This window comes from Diabrotica virgifera, chromosome 5 (assembly GCF_917563875.1).
Source record: "Diabrotica virgifera virgifera chromosome 5, PGI_DIABVI_V3a".
NCBI lineage: Eukaryota > Metazoa > Arthropoda > Insecta > Coleoptera > Chrysomelidae > Diabrotica > Diabrotica virgifera.
The window spans coordinates 242837060-242858181 of record NC_065447.1 but is presented as its reverse complement, the minus strand read 5'-3'; the positions used below and the strand labels follow the sequence as shown (position 1 = coordinate 242858181).

At 33.1% G+C, this 21122-nt stretch overlaps 1 protein-coding gene across 5 annotated transcripts in view; it reads left to right on the top strand.

Annotated features, from left to right (window-relative positions):
• LOC114325088 (guanine nucleotide-releasing factor 2) overlaps positions 1 to 21122 on the top strand; it is a 199781-nt gene that overhangs the window by 116700 nt on the left and 61959 nt on the right. For all 5 annotated transcript variants that reach the window (XM_050650950.1, XM_050650949.1, XM_050650947.1 and 2 more), the window contains exons 2-5: positions 9361 to 9664; positions 14041 to 14299; positions 18371 to 18585; positions 20159 to 20332. In XM_050650950.1, the coding sequence (XP_050506907.1) occupies positions 9361 to 9664; positions 14041 to 14299; positions 18371 to 18585; positions 20159 to 20332 (952 nt within the window). The remainder of the gene's footprint in view (positions 1 to 9360; positions 9665 to 14040; positions 14300 to 18370; positions 18586 to 20158; positions 20333 to 21122) is intronic.

Sequence of the window (21122 nt, the reverse complement as noted above, 5' to 3'; positions counted from 1 at the left end):
TAATTTATGTCCAATGAACGACAGACGGATTATATAAATATAACTTTTAATCATTTTCGGCGTGTGGTAAGCGATAACCTGCTATCACAAAATGTGTTTCATTTTAACAAAAAATGCTCATCTGGCTATCTGAACACGCATTTCGGGAAATATTTTTCTGTTTAAAATCACACTGCACAAATATTTGTATGTTACTATCATTTCTAGCTGCTGATTTCGAATGTGTATTGATTATTTTACGTTTTGTGATCTGTTTATGGTTGTAAGTTTTGGGTTTTGATTATAATTATGCTGCCATGCTCTTTGCAGAGGTTAATACAATTTTGAATTAGCTTTTGGAGTCCTTGGAAGGTAAGCGCACTACGGAAATAAGGTACATTTTTGTGAAAAATCATCTCTATTATCAAAAAAGAAAAGTACAAGTTGAAAGCAAAACAATTCAATAAATTGTTTCTCTACTTTACGGCAGCATAATTACGTGGATAATTATGCTGCCATGCTCTTTACAGAGGTTAATAAAATTTTGAATTAACTTTTGGAGTCCTTGGAAGGTAAGCGCACTAGGGAAATAAGGTACATTTTCGTAAAAAATCATCTCTATATCTCTATTATCAGAAAAGAAAAGTACAAGTTGAAAGCAAAATAATTCAATAAATTGTTTTTCTACGTTACTTGTGTTAGTTTACATGGTTCGAGTTCCTTAACAAGTGAAAGGTATATTACCGTCATTTGATCTAACCATGTAGTTCCCTTTGCTCCTTCCTTACAGAGGAAATAATTTTCTTTAATGGTAATAATTTACAACCACATGTTGCACTTGTGGTCCGTGATTATTTGTACGTTTTAACTGGCCACCCTGCAGCCCATGATCTATCTCATACAGAATTTGTGAGATATTATTGATCGCCAATGAAGGAGCCAATAACCACCACTATCTTTTTTTACGACATAGAAGTTATGGCGAGAAGTTTGGGATGCAATTGATCATGACCAAAATGACGCTTAATTTTAAGTATCCCTAGTCACTGTAAAGGAGTAATTAGAAATAGAGGTGGAAATACTCGATGTTAAGGGTTTTTGAGGAAGGGAATTTGTTAGAGATTATTTAGGTTATGTTTTCGTAGACTTCAGTTGTTTTAAATGTCAATAAAGTTTATGTAAGTAGCGTTTTCTTTTCTTTCATTTGCTTTAAATGTCCATAAAACCTTGTTACATTTAAAGTTTTGTATAATCTTTGATAATAGATATATCGAGACGATTTTTTTATGAAAATGTTGAGGAAAGGTCGCAATATTAATAAGATGTAACGTTTGTTTCTAATTAATTCCACAGGGTGTTGTAAAATAAGATGAAAAACACAGCTTTATTTTTACACCTCGTATACGGGTAAAACGTTGCTATTTCTCAGAAAACATTGGTATAGTAATTTCTTAGAAATAGACCTAGATTCTGAAAAAACAAATCATCGAAATCCAATCAACGGTTCAGAAGAAAAATAGATCAAAACTTATGATACATTTAATTGTGTGCAGAGTGGGCGTTTTTCAGAAAAATTGGTTGACATATAAACGATATAAATAACAAGATTAAGATAACTTCCTCCACATTAATTTTTACTAAATAGAATATGTTCTCTAGTTGTGACAATGTTATAAGGTCAAGTTAAACAACCAAATCAAGTACGTTGGTCATGTATATTAAAAGAGGAAGTGATGAACAATCGAAAACCACAACCAAACGACAAACGACGAAGTTTTAATTATTGCACCTGATACAACGATTAATAATTACCTATGACACAACAATACATATACATGTACATGACTTTTGCGTCATTAGTTTCCCATTTTTGGTAACGGAAATTTTATATGGTCGAAACAACTAATTTATGGTCGTATTGTCAATCATAATTTTTAAATCGTTCAATAAAAACAAAATGTTCAGTAGAAACTAAATAAAAAATACATTTTGATTTTCTTTATATTAGTTTTCTTTTCACAAATTCTGATTGCTCCAGGATCATGACGACTTGAGTTACACATGACACAGAAGCTAATAGAATAATATAAAAAATGGGATCTCGAAGTCAACATTAAGAAAACTGAAGTAATGTATATTGGAGAGACAAAGAAGTCCATTACATTAGACGATGGGGGTAGAAATTAAACACTGTGATGGATATAAGTACCTGAGCATGATAATAACTCAAGATGGAACACTCGATGCTGCTGTAAAAGACAAAAACATACAGGGTAGAAAAGCCATATTTACGATGAACGGCATTCTGTGGGACCAAATAATATCTAAAGCCAACAAAGCTCATATACAATACCACACTTAAAAGTGTAATCACATAATATGGCAGTGAAGTTTGGCAAATAAAACAAAGAACAGAGAAAATGTTACTGGGATCAGAAATGGACTTCTGGAGAAGAGCAGCAAGCAAATCAAAAAGAGATCGGATACCAAATAAGAGAATACGAGAAATGATGAGAGTCACGCATACAAAAATTAATGACATAAAAACAAAACCACTACTATGGTATTGCCATGTACAGGGAATGCCAGATGACAGTACTTCTAAACAGACTTTGACGTGAACACCACAAGGGAGAAGGAAAAGAGGAAGACCGAGAAGAAACTGAACGGCTAGAGGAAAGAGAAATCTCCTCAGGTCTATGGTTATGATTAAATAGAGAAGAATAACGATTAGAAGAACGCTGTAAACAGCTAGTATAGTCGGTTCACTAAACTCGAAACACAACTGGCTAGTGATTTTAGTAGGTAATTTGTTTGTTTTTGGCCAATTTTGCCAAAATTGGTAAAATTACCAACTATTTAGTAATTATTAACTATTTAAATAAAATTTAACGTGAAGTAAAACTCCCTGCTGTAGTTGGTATATTTAATAAAAATTTAAAAAAATTTTAAAAATCCAAAAGGATTACGTTCAGAACGTTTTTGGACTTATCAGTCCATCATCAGTGAACTCCCTGTCCTTGCTAAATAGCCACAATGCCAAACACTGGTTAAGATGTATGTTCCACCTACATATTAAAATTTGCAAAAGAATTTGGCCTGGATTGGATGCCAATGGATTACTACTAGCAACACGATTTTTTTCAAAAATGTTTTATTTTAAACCCAATTTTTTTCAAAACTGAGCACCTTGAACCAATGAAACTTATAGATAATATAAACAATACATAAGTAAAGTAACTTGTAAAGCGGTAACGATTAATTTTATTTGACAAGCTAATTAAGAGGTGATTTTCGCCATTTTTTTACCAAAACATAAAAGGGACCAACAATATTTTGAGCGTAACTCACTTACTTTTAATGCTAGAAGTTTTTTAAAAAACAAAAATAAACTTTTTTTTAAACACTTTAAAAAAGTTGTAATGAATTTTCCCCGAAAATTGCTCCGTTTTTTGGTTATTTCACATTGAAATATTCGATTTGGTATTTGACGAAGAAGAACCTACATTTCATTAGCTGCAACTCTGCTTCTACTGGGTCTGCAGACCTCACGCATACACCATTTTTTTCAATTTTTTATAAGCTATATTTTTACTAAGAATATTTTTTTCGCTAAAATACTTACTTTTTGAGTTATCTCCGAAAAACCGTCCAAAAACATTTTTTTTTGTTTAAAAATGAACACATTTACTCGCAAATGACTCGAAAAGTATTGACATAGTAAAAAAACTCTATAGAACAAAAGTTACTTAGAATTGGTCATTTTATCCAATTCCGGACAATTTTGAACGTATATTTTTTCACTCCCGAGAAAAAAATTTTCACCCCGTATTTTCCAATTTTTGTAAAATGAAGGGGATGAAGAATTGTAAACTTTTTCTTATATAATATCTAATAGACAATTTCAACTACCTATTCCCAAATTTTCATTCTTCCTTTATTTTTTTGGAGGTTTTCGTAAAATTTTGCGTTCCCTGATCGGGCTATTTAGCGAACCGACTATAGCAGAAGTTTCCTTTTCAAAGAATAAACTACACATACGAGGATTATTCAATATATAAAACTTAACAAAAAATAACAGTTTCTTATGGTTAAATCATCAAGCAATACAAACTAGTTTCGTTTTCGCTAAAATAATTATTTTGTTGTACTATTGTTTCACTTAATTTAACAAGATATAGGCTTATTCGGTCATTTTTGTTGGCAAAAAAGATAAGTCAGTTATTTCATCGGTTTATTTGAATACGTTTCACGCTTCCTCAGTTTACGACAAAACTAATGATGACGAAGTTTATAATTAAACGACTACAATGGTGTGATTCGTACTTACAAAACAATTTGTAGTTTTTTGGATGTTCGAAAAACTGTTAAGAGTACCTAACAAGAGCAAAAAACAACAACAAAAAAACAACTACAACCGAGCACTAATGTTCATTAATTTAATTATCCGGTGATTTAAATTTTACCGATGGCTTCATTTGTTTATGTTGATGGTAACACAAAGTAGAACGAAAAGTGACTGTGAGTGTAAAAAGAGCATCAGCACATGGATTGTCGAACGGGATTCTTCTTCTTAACGTTCCATCTTCTATCGAAGGTTGGATATCAACATCACAATTCTTATTTTACTTACGGCAGCTCTAAATAGTTGGTTAGAGCTCATACTAAACCATTCGCTTAGATTTCTTAACCAGGAGGTTCGTCTTCTTCCTACATCTCTTTTACATTTTATTTTGCCCTATATAATCAAACGCAGCAGGACGAGGACCTCTTACTATATGACAGCCATATAGCATTACGCTATAATTACTATTTCTGCTAATTTTATTTCCTTATTTTTTATTATTTTTTCTCAAAATCGAAACGACGTTAGTCATTCGAAATGCACATTCAAATACAAATGTTAAGAGAGACATGGCTTTACCCTGTCCACCATCTGTTTTTCTCACCCACATAAATTAGTTACCATATCAGACGTTTGTGTCAACAACTCACGATGCATTCGAGAGTGTTTTTTGTTGTAACTGCGAAAGTATACACCAGACCTAATAAATGATTTATTGCTCAGTCATCTGGTCAGAGGGAAGAAAGATAACAGTAATCGTTGTGGTTTTTCTATTCAGTAACAGCTCAGCAGGCAAACGCGTCGGACCACACCCAACGCTCTCACTAATAATCGACCCTTCTTCCGAGTGTCTTAAGCGAAACACATTTTCGTAACCACAATAAATAAAATATTACCGTTCGTTGTGTAACATTTATTTCTAGGATTAAATTAATTCCGCCATCCACCAACCGGAATAGACATATTCAAGATTCCGTCCCTTAATTGTCTGTATAACTTCTTTCCTCTTATTAACCCTATCAAGAACTCGAATGTTGCTAATTTTGTCTACCCATGATATTCGTAGCATTCTTCATAACACCAACCCTCAAAAGCTTCCACTTGCTTCAATGTCTAGGCTTCAGATCCGTAGAGCAAAGTTGTAAAAACGTACTAGCAGCGCAAAAACCTTATCTTTAGATCCATTCTTAGGTCTCTACTACATAATAGATGTTTCATTTTCACAAATTTTGCCTTTCCTATTTCTATACCGCTTTTATTTCCTGTGTTTGTTCTGCGTTTTGACTAATAGGCTATTGATTATGTACTATAGAAAGGAACTACAACGTTAACGGGGTTTTATTACTTCATATGGTCAATGAATCTCTATATATGAAAAAACCGCGGAGTGCTACCATTTAAAGGGGTGCGTTTTTGAGAAATGGGTGAATTAGTCCCTGGGCACAGGTTACATTAGGGTGAGTTCCATCCACTTTTGGTACAAACACGTCTACATAAAAATTGTACCTGGTTAAATTTCCTATCTAAATATAACTTTTTAAAGTCAAAGATACTTTTTTTTACAAAAATATATTCAAAAGAAAAAGCCCAAAGAAACCCAAAAGAAAGAAATTTTGTTTTTTGTCCCATAACTTTTGTCCACGGGGATATAGGTATAGACATTGCTTCACAGAAAAAAAACTTACATATTTTCTCTTTAAAATGATGCTTAGTAGAGGTCGTTAGGATTTACAGTTTTCGCAATATGATTTTTCAAAGTTCGCCACTCACAGCAATTTTGGGCAATTTTCCTTGTTATTTCGCAAATATTTTTCTGTAACTTTTTTCTACGCAACTTTAGGCATATGCAATGGTACATGTAAGAGGAATAGAAATCAATTACCTTTAAAATGTTCTACTGTATAATGTTGTACAACTTCTTTTAAAGAGGTTATCTTTTTCAAGATTTTATACTTTTAACAAGTTTTTATATTTTTTACGATTATTTTTTAAATTTCCCATTATAACTTTTTTTCTTCTACATTTAGGTATATATTATATAATAAAAAAGAAAGCTTATTCTGTTTACTTTAAAATGGTGTATTATAAAAAATTCTAGGATTATTTTTGAATAAGATAAGCTTTTTCAAAATGTAATAAGTACTTGCAACGATTTTTGATTTTAGGATTATTTTTTAAATTTCTCCTTATAACTTTTTTATGTGATTGTGTGTTATGATTGAATCTTATTTTTTATAGGTAATACTTTGGATCCACTTGACTCGGCCGGGCAAACTTCAAAATATGGATTAATTCCAATATTTACTGTCAAAGCTCCTGCACCACAAGCTTTGCTTGAAAAAATAGCATGTAAATGTACCAAAGGATGTACAAAAAACTGCGGTTGTAGGAAGATAGGAATTAGTTTTTCAATATTCTGCAAAGGGTGCATGTGCATGGGTACTAATTGTGGGACTCTAAGATAACTGAGGTGTCAGAGGAAGATATTGAAGCTAATGCTAACGAAGAGATGGACTTTGATTTTGAAATTTTTTAAATGTCAACGTTTAAATAATTTTAACTAAAGTGATGTTTTCTAAGACTAATGTTTATGTAATTTTTGTAAAATAAATAATTTTAAATAATACAGGTAAAAAAATATCAAAGAATCACTCGGTTTCCATTATTTAAATATAGATGATACACCATTTTAAAGAACAGAAAGTAAGCCCTCTTTATTCAGCAATATATAGTATATTCATGTACAAGAAAAAAAAAGTTATAATGAGAAATTTAAAAAATAATCCTAAAATCAAAAATCGTTGCAAGTACTTATTACATTTTGAAAAATAATATCTTATTCAAAAATAATCCTCGAATTTTTTGTAATACAAAATTTTAAAGTAAACAAAATAAGCTTTTTTTATTATATAATATAATATATACCTAAATGTAGAAGAAAAAAAGTTATAATGAGAAATTTCAAAAATAATCGTAAAAAATGTAAAAAATAATATTTTTTTATATTAGGTATTATATATTATATAATATAATATTATATTATATATACTATATATAATATAATATTATATAATATACAATATATCATATAATAATATAATTTTATTTTTATATTATATTATAAAAAATCGTTAAAAGTATAAAACTTTGAAAAACCATAATCTCTTTAAAAAAAAAGTCGTACAACGTCAGACAGTAGACCATTTTAAAGCTAATTGATTTCTATTTGTATTACGTGTACCATTTCATATACCTAAAGTTACGTGGAAAAAAGTTACAGAACAATATTTGCGAAATTACAAGGAAAATTGCCCAAAATTGCTGTGAGTGGCGAACTTTGAAAAATCATATTTCGAAAACTATAAATCCTAATTACCTCTACTACACAACATTTTAAAGAAGAAATATGTAGATTTTTTTTCTGTAAAGCAATGTCTATACCTATATCCTCGTGGACAAAAGTTATGGGACAAAAAACAAAATTTCTTTCTTTTGGGTTTCTTTGTGCTTTTTCTTTTGAATATATTTTTGTAAAAAAAAGTATCATTGACTTTAAAAAGCGATATTTAGATAGGAAATTTAACCAGGAACAATTTTTATGTAGGTATGTTTATACCAAAAGTGCATAGAACTCACCCTAATGTAACCTGTGCCCAGGGACTAATTCACCCATTTCTCAAAAACGCACCCCTTTAAATGGTAGCACTCCACGGTTTTTTCATATATAGATGTCCATTGACCATATGAAATAATAAAACCCCGTTAACGTTGTAGTTCCTTTTAGCTATCTTATTTTGAATATAATCAATAGCCTATAACTAATATTCTTAGATATTTGTATTTATCTACCCTTTCTATCTGAATATTATTAATATGAAGTGTCTGGCTGTCTTTTGGATGTTTTGTAATGACGGGATTGACGATGACTTAAACGGGGTTCATGGAATAATTTGTTCGACGGGAGGTTTTGTATGGCGGAGTACTATTAAACTATTTGTTTAACTCGAAATATGGGGTATTTTGTGATTCTTATATTTTATTTTGTATGATAAAAGAGTAATAAATCTGGCTCAAATTAACGATGCCAGTTCTTTTATTTAGGGTTGATGGATCAGGATGTTTAAGGATATGGCACATTTCAAAAACAGTCTTTTCTGATAATTTTGTTGTTTGGTCAGTATTTTGACGTTTGTGAAGTCAATTTTATGTTTAGTTGAAATGGCATGTTGTGCAAGGGCACTAGAGGGTTGGGAAATCCTAATGTCGTTTTTGTGGGAAGTTAGACGACTTTGAAGAAAGCGGCTGGTTTGTCTATCATATACCCTGGATATTGTAGCACATAGTCTATGATAGACAATATTGGCATGTTCTATAGGGTTCAATGGAGTTTTGGACTTCGAAAACATGTTTCCTACAGTTCTGCTGTTTTTTAGGTCTATTTTAGGACCTAATTTGAAGAATTTAGGAATCGTATTAGTGATTTGTGGGAAGTACGGAAGTGAAGCATATTTTGTGGCTAGTCCTGGGGTGAACGGGGAAGTGTTTAACTGTGTGTTATTAGAAAGGGATGCTAATTTTTCAACATTTGGTACTTCTGAAATAAAATGTCAATAGCTTTTGAAAAATAGATATTTATTGATGATAGCGATGGGATAGGAATTATCAATGAGAATGGACTTAAGTAGATTCAGGGATTCATTTTTATTTTACATACGTTGACACATATAGAGTATGTGTTTACGTATGTATTCTAAGACTAAGGGATTGTACAAGGTTATGTTTATATCTGGTTGGGTGTGCAGAGTGGTAATTTAAGACCGGTTGCTCTCTATTTTTTTCCTGTACCACGTAGTACCCAGTGTGTTATCCTGTATGCGAATGATACGCATATCTAAAAACGGGAACCTGTAATTACATATTTTTTATTTTGTACTATTTGTCATGGATATCTTTTGTACCATATTGCATATATTTATTCGAAGTTAATCTCTTGTATTTTGAGAATATAACAATTTAACGCAATTTTCTTGTTCCAGAAAACGAATCATCACCTTCGCCGTTGGCAGGTCCAGGCCCAGGAGGTCACAAAGCCTCCTTCAAGAGCGCGAACAAGCTCGCCAGGCGAGCCCGGTCTTTTAAGGACGACTTCCTGGGGAAGATATCACAGATGAGGAGCCCCGTCGGCGTAGGCGGGGCGCAGAGCGTCACGCTGCGATCACAGAGCCCCAAGGGACCTAAGACGGTGGATTCCCCTGAACCCAGGTTCATAGTGAACAAGGGTCCCGTTGAAGAACTGGACGATCTTTGGAAGCAGATTCAGGTGGCGCTGAAACATTTCAGGTTTGTACATTTTTATATTTGATTTGAACATTGGTTGCTTGTGCTGAACGTCGAAGTAAAAACGCGAAACTTCTAAAAATATCGGAGAGGATCACAAAAAATCAAGTGGTAGATGTTAGCAGATGAGAAAGAAGCTCTGTTCAGTCAAGAATAATAGAACCAATGTGTTGGAACATGAAAGGAAGTCCTAATACAATTTGAACGAAGATGTCCAGTATCATTAGAGATAATGCTATTGAAATGCTTGGAAAAACGCTAGGAAAGAAGTTTCAAAATAAAGAGACCTGGTGGAGATCAAAAAGAAAAAATAAAACAGAGGAGAAAATTATATTAACAGTGGCAAAAAAATAAGTCGAACACAGATCTCCAAGACTATACGGTGGCCAAAAAGCGAGCTAAAGTAGCCATAGCAAAGGCTAAAGCAGAAGCTTATACATATCGATACGATCAACTTGATACCGGGGAAAGAGAAACAAAGAAAGCGAAAGTAGCAGTAGCAAAAGCTAAAGCAGAAGCATATACAAATATATACGATCGACTTGATACCAGGGAGACAGAAACAAAAATATATAAAACAGCCAATCGACCAAAGAAAACAAAATATTTTAATCAGATTAGATGTATCCGAGATAAAAATAACTAAATACTAATTCACGAAAAGGATGTAAAAAAATATGGAGAAAGTATTTTGACAGTTTATTAAATGAAGAATTTGACATAAAACCAGTTGAGCTAACTGAGGCAGTAATAGCAATAAGCTCTCCACTGTCTTTTTGATGGAAACTGCCTGTTCTTGCTTGGTACCCGGACTTGATCTCTATGAAACTCCTTTAAATAGTTGTCTGATATTGTTATTCTTCCAATTTTCTTCTATATCTCCGTTTATTTATTCCTGGTGCTTTTTCGTTTTGTTTTCATTAGTTTTCTTGTCTCTGTTCTCGTCTGTTTATACGTTTATCTTTGTATGTTTATCTTTTTATACACTATAATAGTATTTTATTTTATACTCTTGTCAAAGTTAATTTTATATTCTCAAAGGCAGAGTGTCTCTTACATTCCTATGTTTCAATATCATGAAGAACTTCGGTATTCGATACTGTTGTTGGCGTATTATTGTGAATTTTTTGGGTCGCTATTACTGTTTTTATCTTCGTTTTTACCAGAAAAATGCTCGATGTCTCTATCCGTCCCTCTTAGACTTCTTACGTCTAAGTAGTTACCGACCCTCCAGGCATCTACCAGAATATGATCGATCTGATGATTTCTTGTGAGACTTCCGACGGAGACGCATGTTTCTTTGTGAATTTTCTTGTGTTCGAACATTCGTCATCACACATCATCGACAATCTTGTGTGGATCCTGTCCTGTTCCAAGATTCGTCGACAATCTGTTTGGTTTCTGACGACCTGTTACCATTTTTTGATTTTTTACATATACCCAAGTCGTCCGTTTTAAGTCCACCTAATTCGCGATTGTTTTTTGCTTCTTCCTATAGAACTATAGATGTTCTTGTAGTTAGATATTTTTTAGCTTTTTAGCAAAGGGTTCGAACATTGTTGATATTTATTAGGAGGTTGCGGGATGCTGCAGAGTCTATTAATCTTGATCCACTATCATTACTGACCCCATGGAGACTATGGTTACCTTTTGTTAGTCTATATGCTACTTCCTTCCCAATATTTGCATTAAAATCCTCCAAAATAATATACATCTTCTGTTTGGAGATATTATTTGTTAGTTCCTCTAGTTTTTCAAAGAAGTTGTCTTTTATTTGCTCTTCGTTTTCATCTGTCAAGGCATGGGTGGCAGTTAAGGAGTAGTTATGCAGCTTGTCCTTCCACAAGACTTCCTTGACTATGAAGACAATGCCAAACAGGTGTTCCTGTTCACTTTCGGTAAAAAATACCACAGATTTATTAGTTTTCAGTACGCTTTCTCCAGTCCATTTAATCTCTTGTAACGTAGTTAAGTACATGTTTCTGTATTCAAGCTCTTTCTCTTTGACCACCTGAATTAGGGCTCCAGACCGATATAGGATTAATACGTTTCGGATTCCTATATTCATTGTACTTTGTCTTCGCTCTTTCCTCTTAAAAGATCCGTCCTTATTAGAGGTATATGTTTCGTTTTCATAACTGGTTGTTTTTTTACAAGTAGGAATAGTTAGTCCTTTGCTTATTCCTCCTTTCTCATCCAGGACTTGGGACCTGGCAAACCACAACGTTTACCAGTTGGACATTTTAATCACAGTAGAAAAACCTTCTTTAAACGTCTTATGACCTGTCATCCTTCATTAATCCATGCTTAATTCAGATAAAAGGTATTGGTGCTGAACAAATCTAATTTATCTAACAATAAAACGCTGAAAAAGTTTGTTTTCTATACTTCCACAAAATTTATTATAACTATGTGACTACACCTGTTTCGGCAGAGTGCCTTTCTCAAGTGATTTAGCTTACTATGGGTTTGCCTTTTTAAAGTCTTTAACTGAAGAGGTTGTGAGTGCCAGCTGTTTGTCTCGAGTTGGTCATTCAGAATTATATCTGTATTTTTTAATTTATTAATTACCATAGAATTTGAAACTTTTCATTAAAAGAATGATTATAATCTAGAATCTAGAAGGTGAAGTGCGTATGTAGAAGTGTCTGTTTTTCTATTGTTGAAAGCCCTTTTGTGCTCTGCTATCCGTTTGTCAAAGGTTCTGCCAGTTTGACCGATGTAAGTTTTCGGACAGTCACCACAAGTTAGTTTGTAGACACCACTCTGTAGTTGTTTTCTCTTTCGGCTCTTATTGTTCTTAATATATTTGCTTAAGTTGTTGTTAGTTCTGAAAGCTGGTGTTATTCCTTTCTTTTTTATGTATCTGGCTATTTTTGTTATCTTGCCAGTATGTGTGATAGAGCAGAAGGTACTGGGTTCTTTCTGTGGTGGTGGATAGACTAATTTCAGGGCTTTCTTATGGAGTTTTTGGTTTAAAATTTTATTAATTGTTTGTTCGTTATAGCCATTATTTACTGCTACTTGTTTAATGGTGTTCAGTTCTATTTCGAAGTTATTTTTTGACATATGATTTTCTGACAGTCTATGTATCATGCTATGGTAGGCTGCTAATTTGTGTTGTGTAGGATGGGATGATGGATTGTGTATAGTTGTGTTAGTATGGGTAGGTTTATGATATACGGAGAACTCATGTTTGTTCTGTAGTCTGGTAATTGTTACATCTAGAAAGTTTATTTACTTATTCTGTTCTGTTTCTATTGTAAACTCAATATCCACCACCACAAAAAGAACCCAGTACCTTCTGCTCTATCACATATACTGGCAAGATAACAACAAAAATAGCCAGATACATAAAAAAGAAAGAAATAACACCAGCTTTCAGAACTAACAACAACTTAAGCAAATATATTAAGAACAATAAGAGCCGAAAGAGAAAGCAACTACAGAGTGGTGTCTACAAACTAACTTGTGGTGACTGTCCGAAAACTTACATCGGTCAAACTGGCAGAACCTTTGACAAACGGATAGCACAACACAAAATTGCTTTCAACAATAGAAAAACAGACACTTCTACATACGCACTTCACCTTCTAGATCATAATCATTCTTTTAATGAAGAGTTTCAAATTCTGCATATTCAAATTAAAGGCCTTAAGCTATCTTTATTAAAATCTATGGAAATTAATAAATTAAAAAATACAGATATAATTCTGAATGACCAACTCGAGACAAACAGCTCCCCACTCCTCAACCTCTTCAGTTAAAGAATTTAAAAAGGCAAACCCATAGTGAACTAAATCACTTGAGAAAGGCACTCTGCCGAAACAGCTGTAGTCACATAGTTATAATAAATTTTGTGGAAGTATAGAAAACAAACGTTTTCAGTGTTTTATTGTTAGATAACCTTACTGACTGGCGTAATAGACTTGGGAAGGTCGAGGCTCTTTCATAGGGCTTTAGCACCATTGATAATGATGATTGTTAGATAAAATGAACTTCCATCAAGTAACGGTCGAATCCATCAATTATCACAAATCTAATTAATCAACTATAAGAGTTTAAATCTGTCAAATATTTATTTAACGGTGCTGGTTTTATATTTTATGACGAAATAAGTTAAAATGCAAATTATCAGATGTTAATTAAACTAAATGTAAAAGAAAACGATAATAAAAAGAGCCTAAAGAAAAAATATATGTGGGTGGACGGAATAGCTGCCTTAAAAGTACAGTTTAATTCCGTATATCTTCACCAATTCAACTTATTGATCAAAAACTCTTGTTTTGGGACATTATTAAGCGTTTATTAATAAACTTTTTGATTTGTCGACTCGTTATTAATATTTCTTGACTAACTTGCTTGATTTTATGTTTCAGAGATGTGGTATCGAAACAAAAACTCGAGATGCTCCCCGGAAACGGCACTATAGTATTAGATACGGTCTGGTTGATTAACTTGGCAGTTAAGTCTTCCGTCGAGAGTACGAATAGCGTAAAATCGGCAACTCTACGAATGTACCAAAGTGTAGCGAGGTTAATTAAATTATGTGATGATGTCCTTATCGACGACACTAGCTCGGAGTTGGATAAAGAAAACGTCAACGAAATCGTCCAGCAAGTCGAAGATGCTGTTAAGGTAATATAAACGTTACTTATTTCACCGTATAACATACGATACGTTGGGTAGCCAAACGTATAATACGATGTTACCAATAATTACTCTCAGGGGGTTTAGGGTATTTTACAATGATAATTACGATATTGGATGGAGCTGTGTATTTCGTGTTTCTTATACAAAAGTCGAACGTTAACTACCTAAAAGCAAAAGCTAATGTAATACTGTCTTTGTGTTCTATTCACATCTGCAAACCTTAAAATATAAACACAAACACTTGGACCTCCTACACGCTAGATCACTAGTCTGTGTATAGGGCTTTGAGAGGCCATATGTGTTGGTGGTTGGCAATACCTAAATTCCAACATCCCTTGCGCTGCACAAGGGGCGGGTTTGTTATAACTGGTTTTATTGACTGATTTCTTTTAAAATGTTATTTACACGAATCATTGTTGCATGTAATTATTTAAAGCTCGTAAATTTTACTTAAATGGATATTTATGGCAATTATGACAACGTTCGGTTACTATAAATTCTTTATATTACTATTAGACCGGTCTAGTTAGACTCAAAAATAGGAGTGAGGCTACAATAATTACCGTCAAGCTGAAAATTGGCAGGATTATTCAAAATACCATCATAAATGAAATCTAAAAAGTCCTCATAAATCCGACCCCTGCTAAAAAATTTACACGGGGTCAAAGGTCACCAAATATGGTTTTTAGCGATTTTCAGCGAAACGATAAGTTTTATCGTAAAATTAGCTCTAACAAAAAATGTAGATTAGATAATTATCTATAAAAAATATCTTAATAGTTTTTTTTCCTAACAGGCACTGCTTTTGAGATACAACGATTCAAAGAGTTGAAAGACTTCTAATCGTCATAATATATGTATTAGTACACCAGGTATATACATCACTGAAGCTGTAATACAAGTAAACATAATATTCTACGGTCAACTTAACTTATATTACACATAATAATATAAGATTATAAATATGATAATGTTTCTACTATACAGCTTGCGGTCTGCCGAGGGATGCAATCCATAAGCTGTATTATATTACAGTGCCAACAAAAAAATCTTTACAAAGTGAATGTAACGCGAAAATAATAAGAATTATTTGAATTTTACGGCTTAATCCCAACAAAAATACACAACAAAATACAACAAATGACAAAGTATTAACTTATAATAATTCTTTTTATTTATGCGCCTTAGTTCAAATTGCAAAGATGGGTTTTGTCGGAATAAACACGTTCGTCAGCTAATCTAATCACCCTACCTATTCTCTTCTCGGAAGGGTTTGAACATAATAATGAAAGACAACTTTCTAGGCAAAATGTTTATTGCTAAGTACTAATAAATACTTATGCAAATTACACCGTAATTTTCCTGGGTGGCGAAATCCTTCAGGTAGATGACACCCTCGAGGTATTAATTAGTCTTGATTACTACTCCGGAGTGAAAATACGTGTTAAACCTATGGTCTAGATATCATAGGTCGTTTTTTAAAACCTATAGTCGTTAAACCCAAATCTTCGATGAAAAAAAAACGACCATAAACCTATGGTCGTTTTTTTTCATCGACGATTTGGGTCTAAACGTCTTATACAAATTTTTTCAGCTTTCGGTTTGTGTACATCTTATAATGATACAATAATGTACGAAGCAGCAAGATTTACTTGAATGTGCTGAAGTTTTTAACTAATTCAACTCCACAAGAAGTTATTTCCAACGGAATTAGCTTTCTTCTCTCTATGTATGGAACGCCTAACAAAACTACTTGCTTAGATAAGTTTCGATATGCATGTTTTTTTAAAAGTACTCGAAACAAAAAACAAGTGCAGTTATCTTGTCTTCCTCCAACCTCAGCGGCTGCTCATCAACATCTTTTTCGGGTATATTACCAAGTTCAAGTGTGGCTTGGTTATCAGCTAGATCCAAAAGACTGGGGATGGAAATTAGTCGACAGTTCATAAGAACCAAAAACTTCACTCCCCCCTGCGCCGGAAAAACTCCTGAACACAATTTTTTGCAACTGTAAAAAGGGATCTAGCGCTAAATGTGGTTGCAAAAAAGTTGGACTGTTTTGTTCGGTAGCATGCACTAATTGTCAAAACCGGTCATGCTCCAATGTTGAATCACCAACAATTGAGGATTCATTTGATTCTATCGAGGAGCCATGCGATGTGTCATTATTGGGACAATTTACTTGCACCCAGGATGAACAAGAAGAAGAAGAAGAAGAACAAGAAGAAGAAGAACTAGAAGATGAAGAAAAGGAAGAAGAACAATGAGAAGAAGAACAAGGGAAGCAGAAGTATTAGAAAATTATGAACCAGTTTGATAAATTTCTCTTTTTTTTAATTTATACCGCTTTATATAAAGTTTAATCATTTTTAACCCTTGCCAATATCAATTATTAAATAGCTTTAAATTAAACAGAATCATAACAGATTCGTGGAATAGGCCTACTGGGGAAACCTCGTTAAAAAACGCGCTAAGTACACTACCTCAAAGGTGGTGTGGAAACGTGTGCGCATATTATGACGATTACCACTTTTTGAATCGTTATATCTCAAAAACGGTGGCTCCCAGGAAAAAAAGTAATAAGGCATTTTTTATAGATAATTATCTAATTTACATTTTTTGTTAGCACTAATTTTACCATAAAACTTACCGTTTCGCTGAAAATCGCTAAAAACCATATTTGGTGACCTTTGACCCCGCGTAAAATTTTTAGCAGGGGTCGGATTTATGAGGACTTTTTAGATTTCATTTATGATGGTATTTTTAACAATCCTACAAATTTTCAGCTTGATGGTAATTTTTTGTAGCCTCGGATGCGTAAGTTGACCGGAGTATATAGAAATATTATATCAAGCCAGGCGACCCTCACTCCTTCTAAAAGGAAAATTCACTCATCCCAGATACCTACGGTGTCAAAGGATTGAGCTCTGATGGGACTCTTTTCGTGTTATCGAGCCCTAGGTGATTTGATATTCAACATTAGAAAATTATTCTACAGTTTTTAGCGTCTGATATAGTTGGTTTCGATTCAAATCATTCATATACAACAGATGATAAAGCTTCGCCACCACATTGTTGTTATTTTTGACCTGAGTCAGTGGAGTTCAATCGCTGAGATAGTGGGTTCATAGTGAGACAGATCCACAGTGGACTCAACAAATCTCCTTGGAACAGGCCCAGGCTGATTGCGATATTTTAAGTTTCGATGTTATTTTCACCAGGTATTTGAAGGTGAATTTTAGTCTTCCACTTCATTATATGCTTTAAAAAGGTTATATTATCATGGACTTTATATATTTTCAATATACCTAGAAGCTATTCATGCTGCACTGAATCAAAGGCCTTCTTGTAATCAATGCAGGCAGTAAAACGGTTTCTTTTTTGGAATATGCCTGGTTAGCATTGACGAGTTGATGTTGTTCTTTGCAACCCATGGAACTCTTAGCGCATCCTTTCTGTTGAGGCTCTATGACATGATATTGTTCAGAGCACAGTTTTGGTAGATACGCCGGGCTACACAGTATGTGACTAATTTATACAAAGTTAGAAGTAATTGGGCGATATTTGGCTGGATCTTGGGTGTTATTTTGATCCTTCGGTATTAAATTAGTGGTTCCCTGAGTTAGGAATGATGGTATTTCCTGTGGATTAGAAATAACATGATTAATTAATGTTAATAAGCACTCAGGAATGCTCTAAAACTTCTTAAGCCAGAAGTTTTGAACTGAGTCTGGTCCAGGAGATTTCCAGTTATGAAGCTCTTGGATGATATTCAAGATTTCTCCAGCTGTGAAGAGTTCGTAGAGAGTAGTAGTGTAATGTGGGTAGTTAGGCGTCCTATCTTCTATTCATCCAGCATTGGTGTGCGGCTGATAAGAGCAGCTGGCGTGAAAAGTTGATTTCCCTAAAATTCATGAATTTCTTCTTGCTTGGGTAAGACATCGACACTTTCTACGGTGGAATTGAGTTTTCCAATAAATATTTTATATTATATTATATTTATTATTACTAATTATTATTACGACTATTACACTACAACAATTTGTTATTTTTTAGGATATAATAAATTTGGTGCGAGAAAAGGTGTCCCATCAACACGTGTCATACAAAACTACCCCTAGATCGTCTTATTGCAATAGTTTAGAAATGCCAGCACAACGAAACTCACTTCCCGACATTCCTTTGACTCCAAGAGAGAGGGAAATTTTAGATAAAAAATCTCTAGCGCAGAACAAGGTGCGGAATAGCCATAGTACGGAATCTATATTAAGGTAAGATTCAATGTTTGTACTAAAGTATATTCACTTGAAAGAAATGTAGCCTGTCAACACGTACATGCACAGAATACGTGAAAAGAGTGTTGCTTATCGTTACTTGTGAAAACCTACTTGTTACTTTTGTTACGCTTTTGTATATAATCAGTTACAGTATTCGTGATTTTGTAACAAGATCGCGTATTCCTTGCGTTTGATGGAAAACTTCCCATCAAACGATGGAGTACGACAGGGCTGTGTTTAAATCTTTAGGGAAGCTTAGTATCACAGACAAGAGGGAGTAAGACTAGGTGGAACAATATCAGATACGCTGACGATACAGCCGTTCTTGTAGAAAATTTACTAGATCTCCAGACATTAGTAAATATAGTCAGTGAAGCAAGTTATCGGAGAGCCTTTAAAATTAACATTTCAAAGACAAAGTGGAGGATGGCAGTTGGAAAAATTAATGTATAATCAATGTCTGCTTTCTCTTTATGAAGAGGAAATGCATATTGTAAACCATTTTAAATGCTTTGGCAGCTTGTTAAATGGAAATTGTGACACCGACGAAGAGATAATAACCAGGATTGAAAAATCACGTACCGAAGACTTTTATGACATGAAAATCAGTTTTATGTAACAGATAACTGTCGCATTTCGCAAGAAAGTATTCATCATATCAATAAAGACATGGACATTAAAAATCACAATGCGTAACAAATTAGAATCAGTCAAATTCTAGTGCTAACTTCCAATGAAAATGTTCTTAAATGATGAATTCAAAACTTTAGCTCATAAATAATATCAAGAAGAGAATAACAATACTTCGGCCATATAATTAGAGGACCTAAATACCTTCTATTTCGCTTTATAATACAAGGAAAAGTGGAAGGAAAGAGATGGATTGGTCGAAAGAAACATTTATGTCTTGCGTAATATTACTTAATAATACTGCTTGATTGATTTTTTTTTAATGGTCCTCCCGGGAGTTATTAGCTTCACCAGCACATGGAAATTTTATCGGATATTGAGGCTACTTTGATTTTCGATTTTATTTTACGATGTAAATTCATATCAGTAATTCCTAAAGTTTGGGTAAATTAGTTTCCAGAAATCTCTTAAAAGATTAAAATCTCTTAAAAGATTTTTACCTATATTTCTGGGTAACATTTGTCATTTGTATCATAATCCTTCTCTTTAGAAATTAGGTATTTGGAAATTAACAGTTAGGCGACTCCAGCGTTTATTGTCAGCTTCTGAGAAGGACAGTGATGAACGGTTTTGTAATTACGTTTTTTCCAAAGCGAAATTTTGTAGGACAATAGGCATTTTTGTGTTCCCCACCATCAGAGATTTCTGGTCGGCAGTCGTTTTGTATTTTCAGTAGTATTCAGTAGCCAGCGAAAATTAGATCTGTAAACACGTATAGTAATCAATAAAGAGTTCTATCGAAAAGTGTCGTCGTATATTATTTTAATTTGCTAAAGTAATATTTTATAGCAACGTATTGACCATCATAACTGTCTTGCAAAAAGAAAGATTCTTATACTTGTTTGCGTTTAATAGTAAATTTTATTTGCAATTGCAGGGACCCTAGTCCACCGCCAAAGCCACCCCTACCGGAAAACCTTCGTAAGTCTGAACCCAACAATTGTATCACTCCTCCACCCCTCCCGCCAAAGAAAAAGCATTTGAAGATGCAGCAGCTTATGGACGAATGTATGTTCGTCGATCATTCACCTTCTTCAAATAGTTTTGAAAGGTAAGATTATAATAATATTTTCTTTATTTTATCACTATATGACAATGTAAAAGTTAAAAAAAAACTAGTAAAAAATAATAAAAAGGCCATTTAAAGTTAAACCATTTTAGGTAGGAGAATTGTGAAATTTACAATTGTGTTAATTTTATCAAAATTTTGCCCCATATTAGTAAAATCTAAAGCAAGTTGCTCAAATATATAGAAATTTAGGAATATAATTTTTAAAGTAATAAATGGGTAATTTTTTATGAAATATCGTATCTTTTGGTTTATTTATGTGGAGAGAAATAAAAAGAAGGAAATAATGGTTCTACACAGAACGCGATGCTAAAATCAAACAGAACAAACAAGCAAGAAATCAATGGATATCAACTAAAGAAGAACATCATCAAAATGAATACAAAGAAAAAAGTAAATAGCAGACCAGTGTTGCAAAAACAAAAAAGACTGTGGATGGAAGAGTTGTTAAAGGACCTAAAAGAAGAAGAGAACCGTAACGACAGCATTAAACTATTTAAATATAAAAAAAGTCAATAAAGATCAGGTATAATGCACAATAGAAGACATGAGAGATAAAGAAATAAAGATACCAACATATGAAAATTTACATATTATGAGATGAAGATCAATTAAGAATATTCCAAAGGAAAGTCTTAAGAAGAATTATGAACCGGATAAGAATAGAAAACCGAGAAATGAGAATAATGAAGTATTAAATAAGATACATAATGAAGAACATATTATGTTCTCTTCATAGAGAGAAGGAAAAACGACCTACTTATCAAGAAGG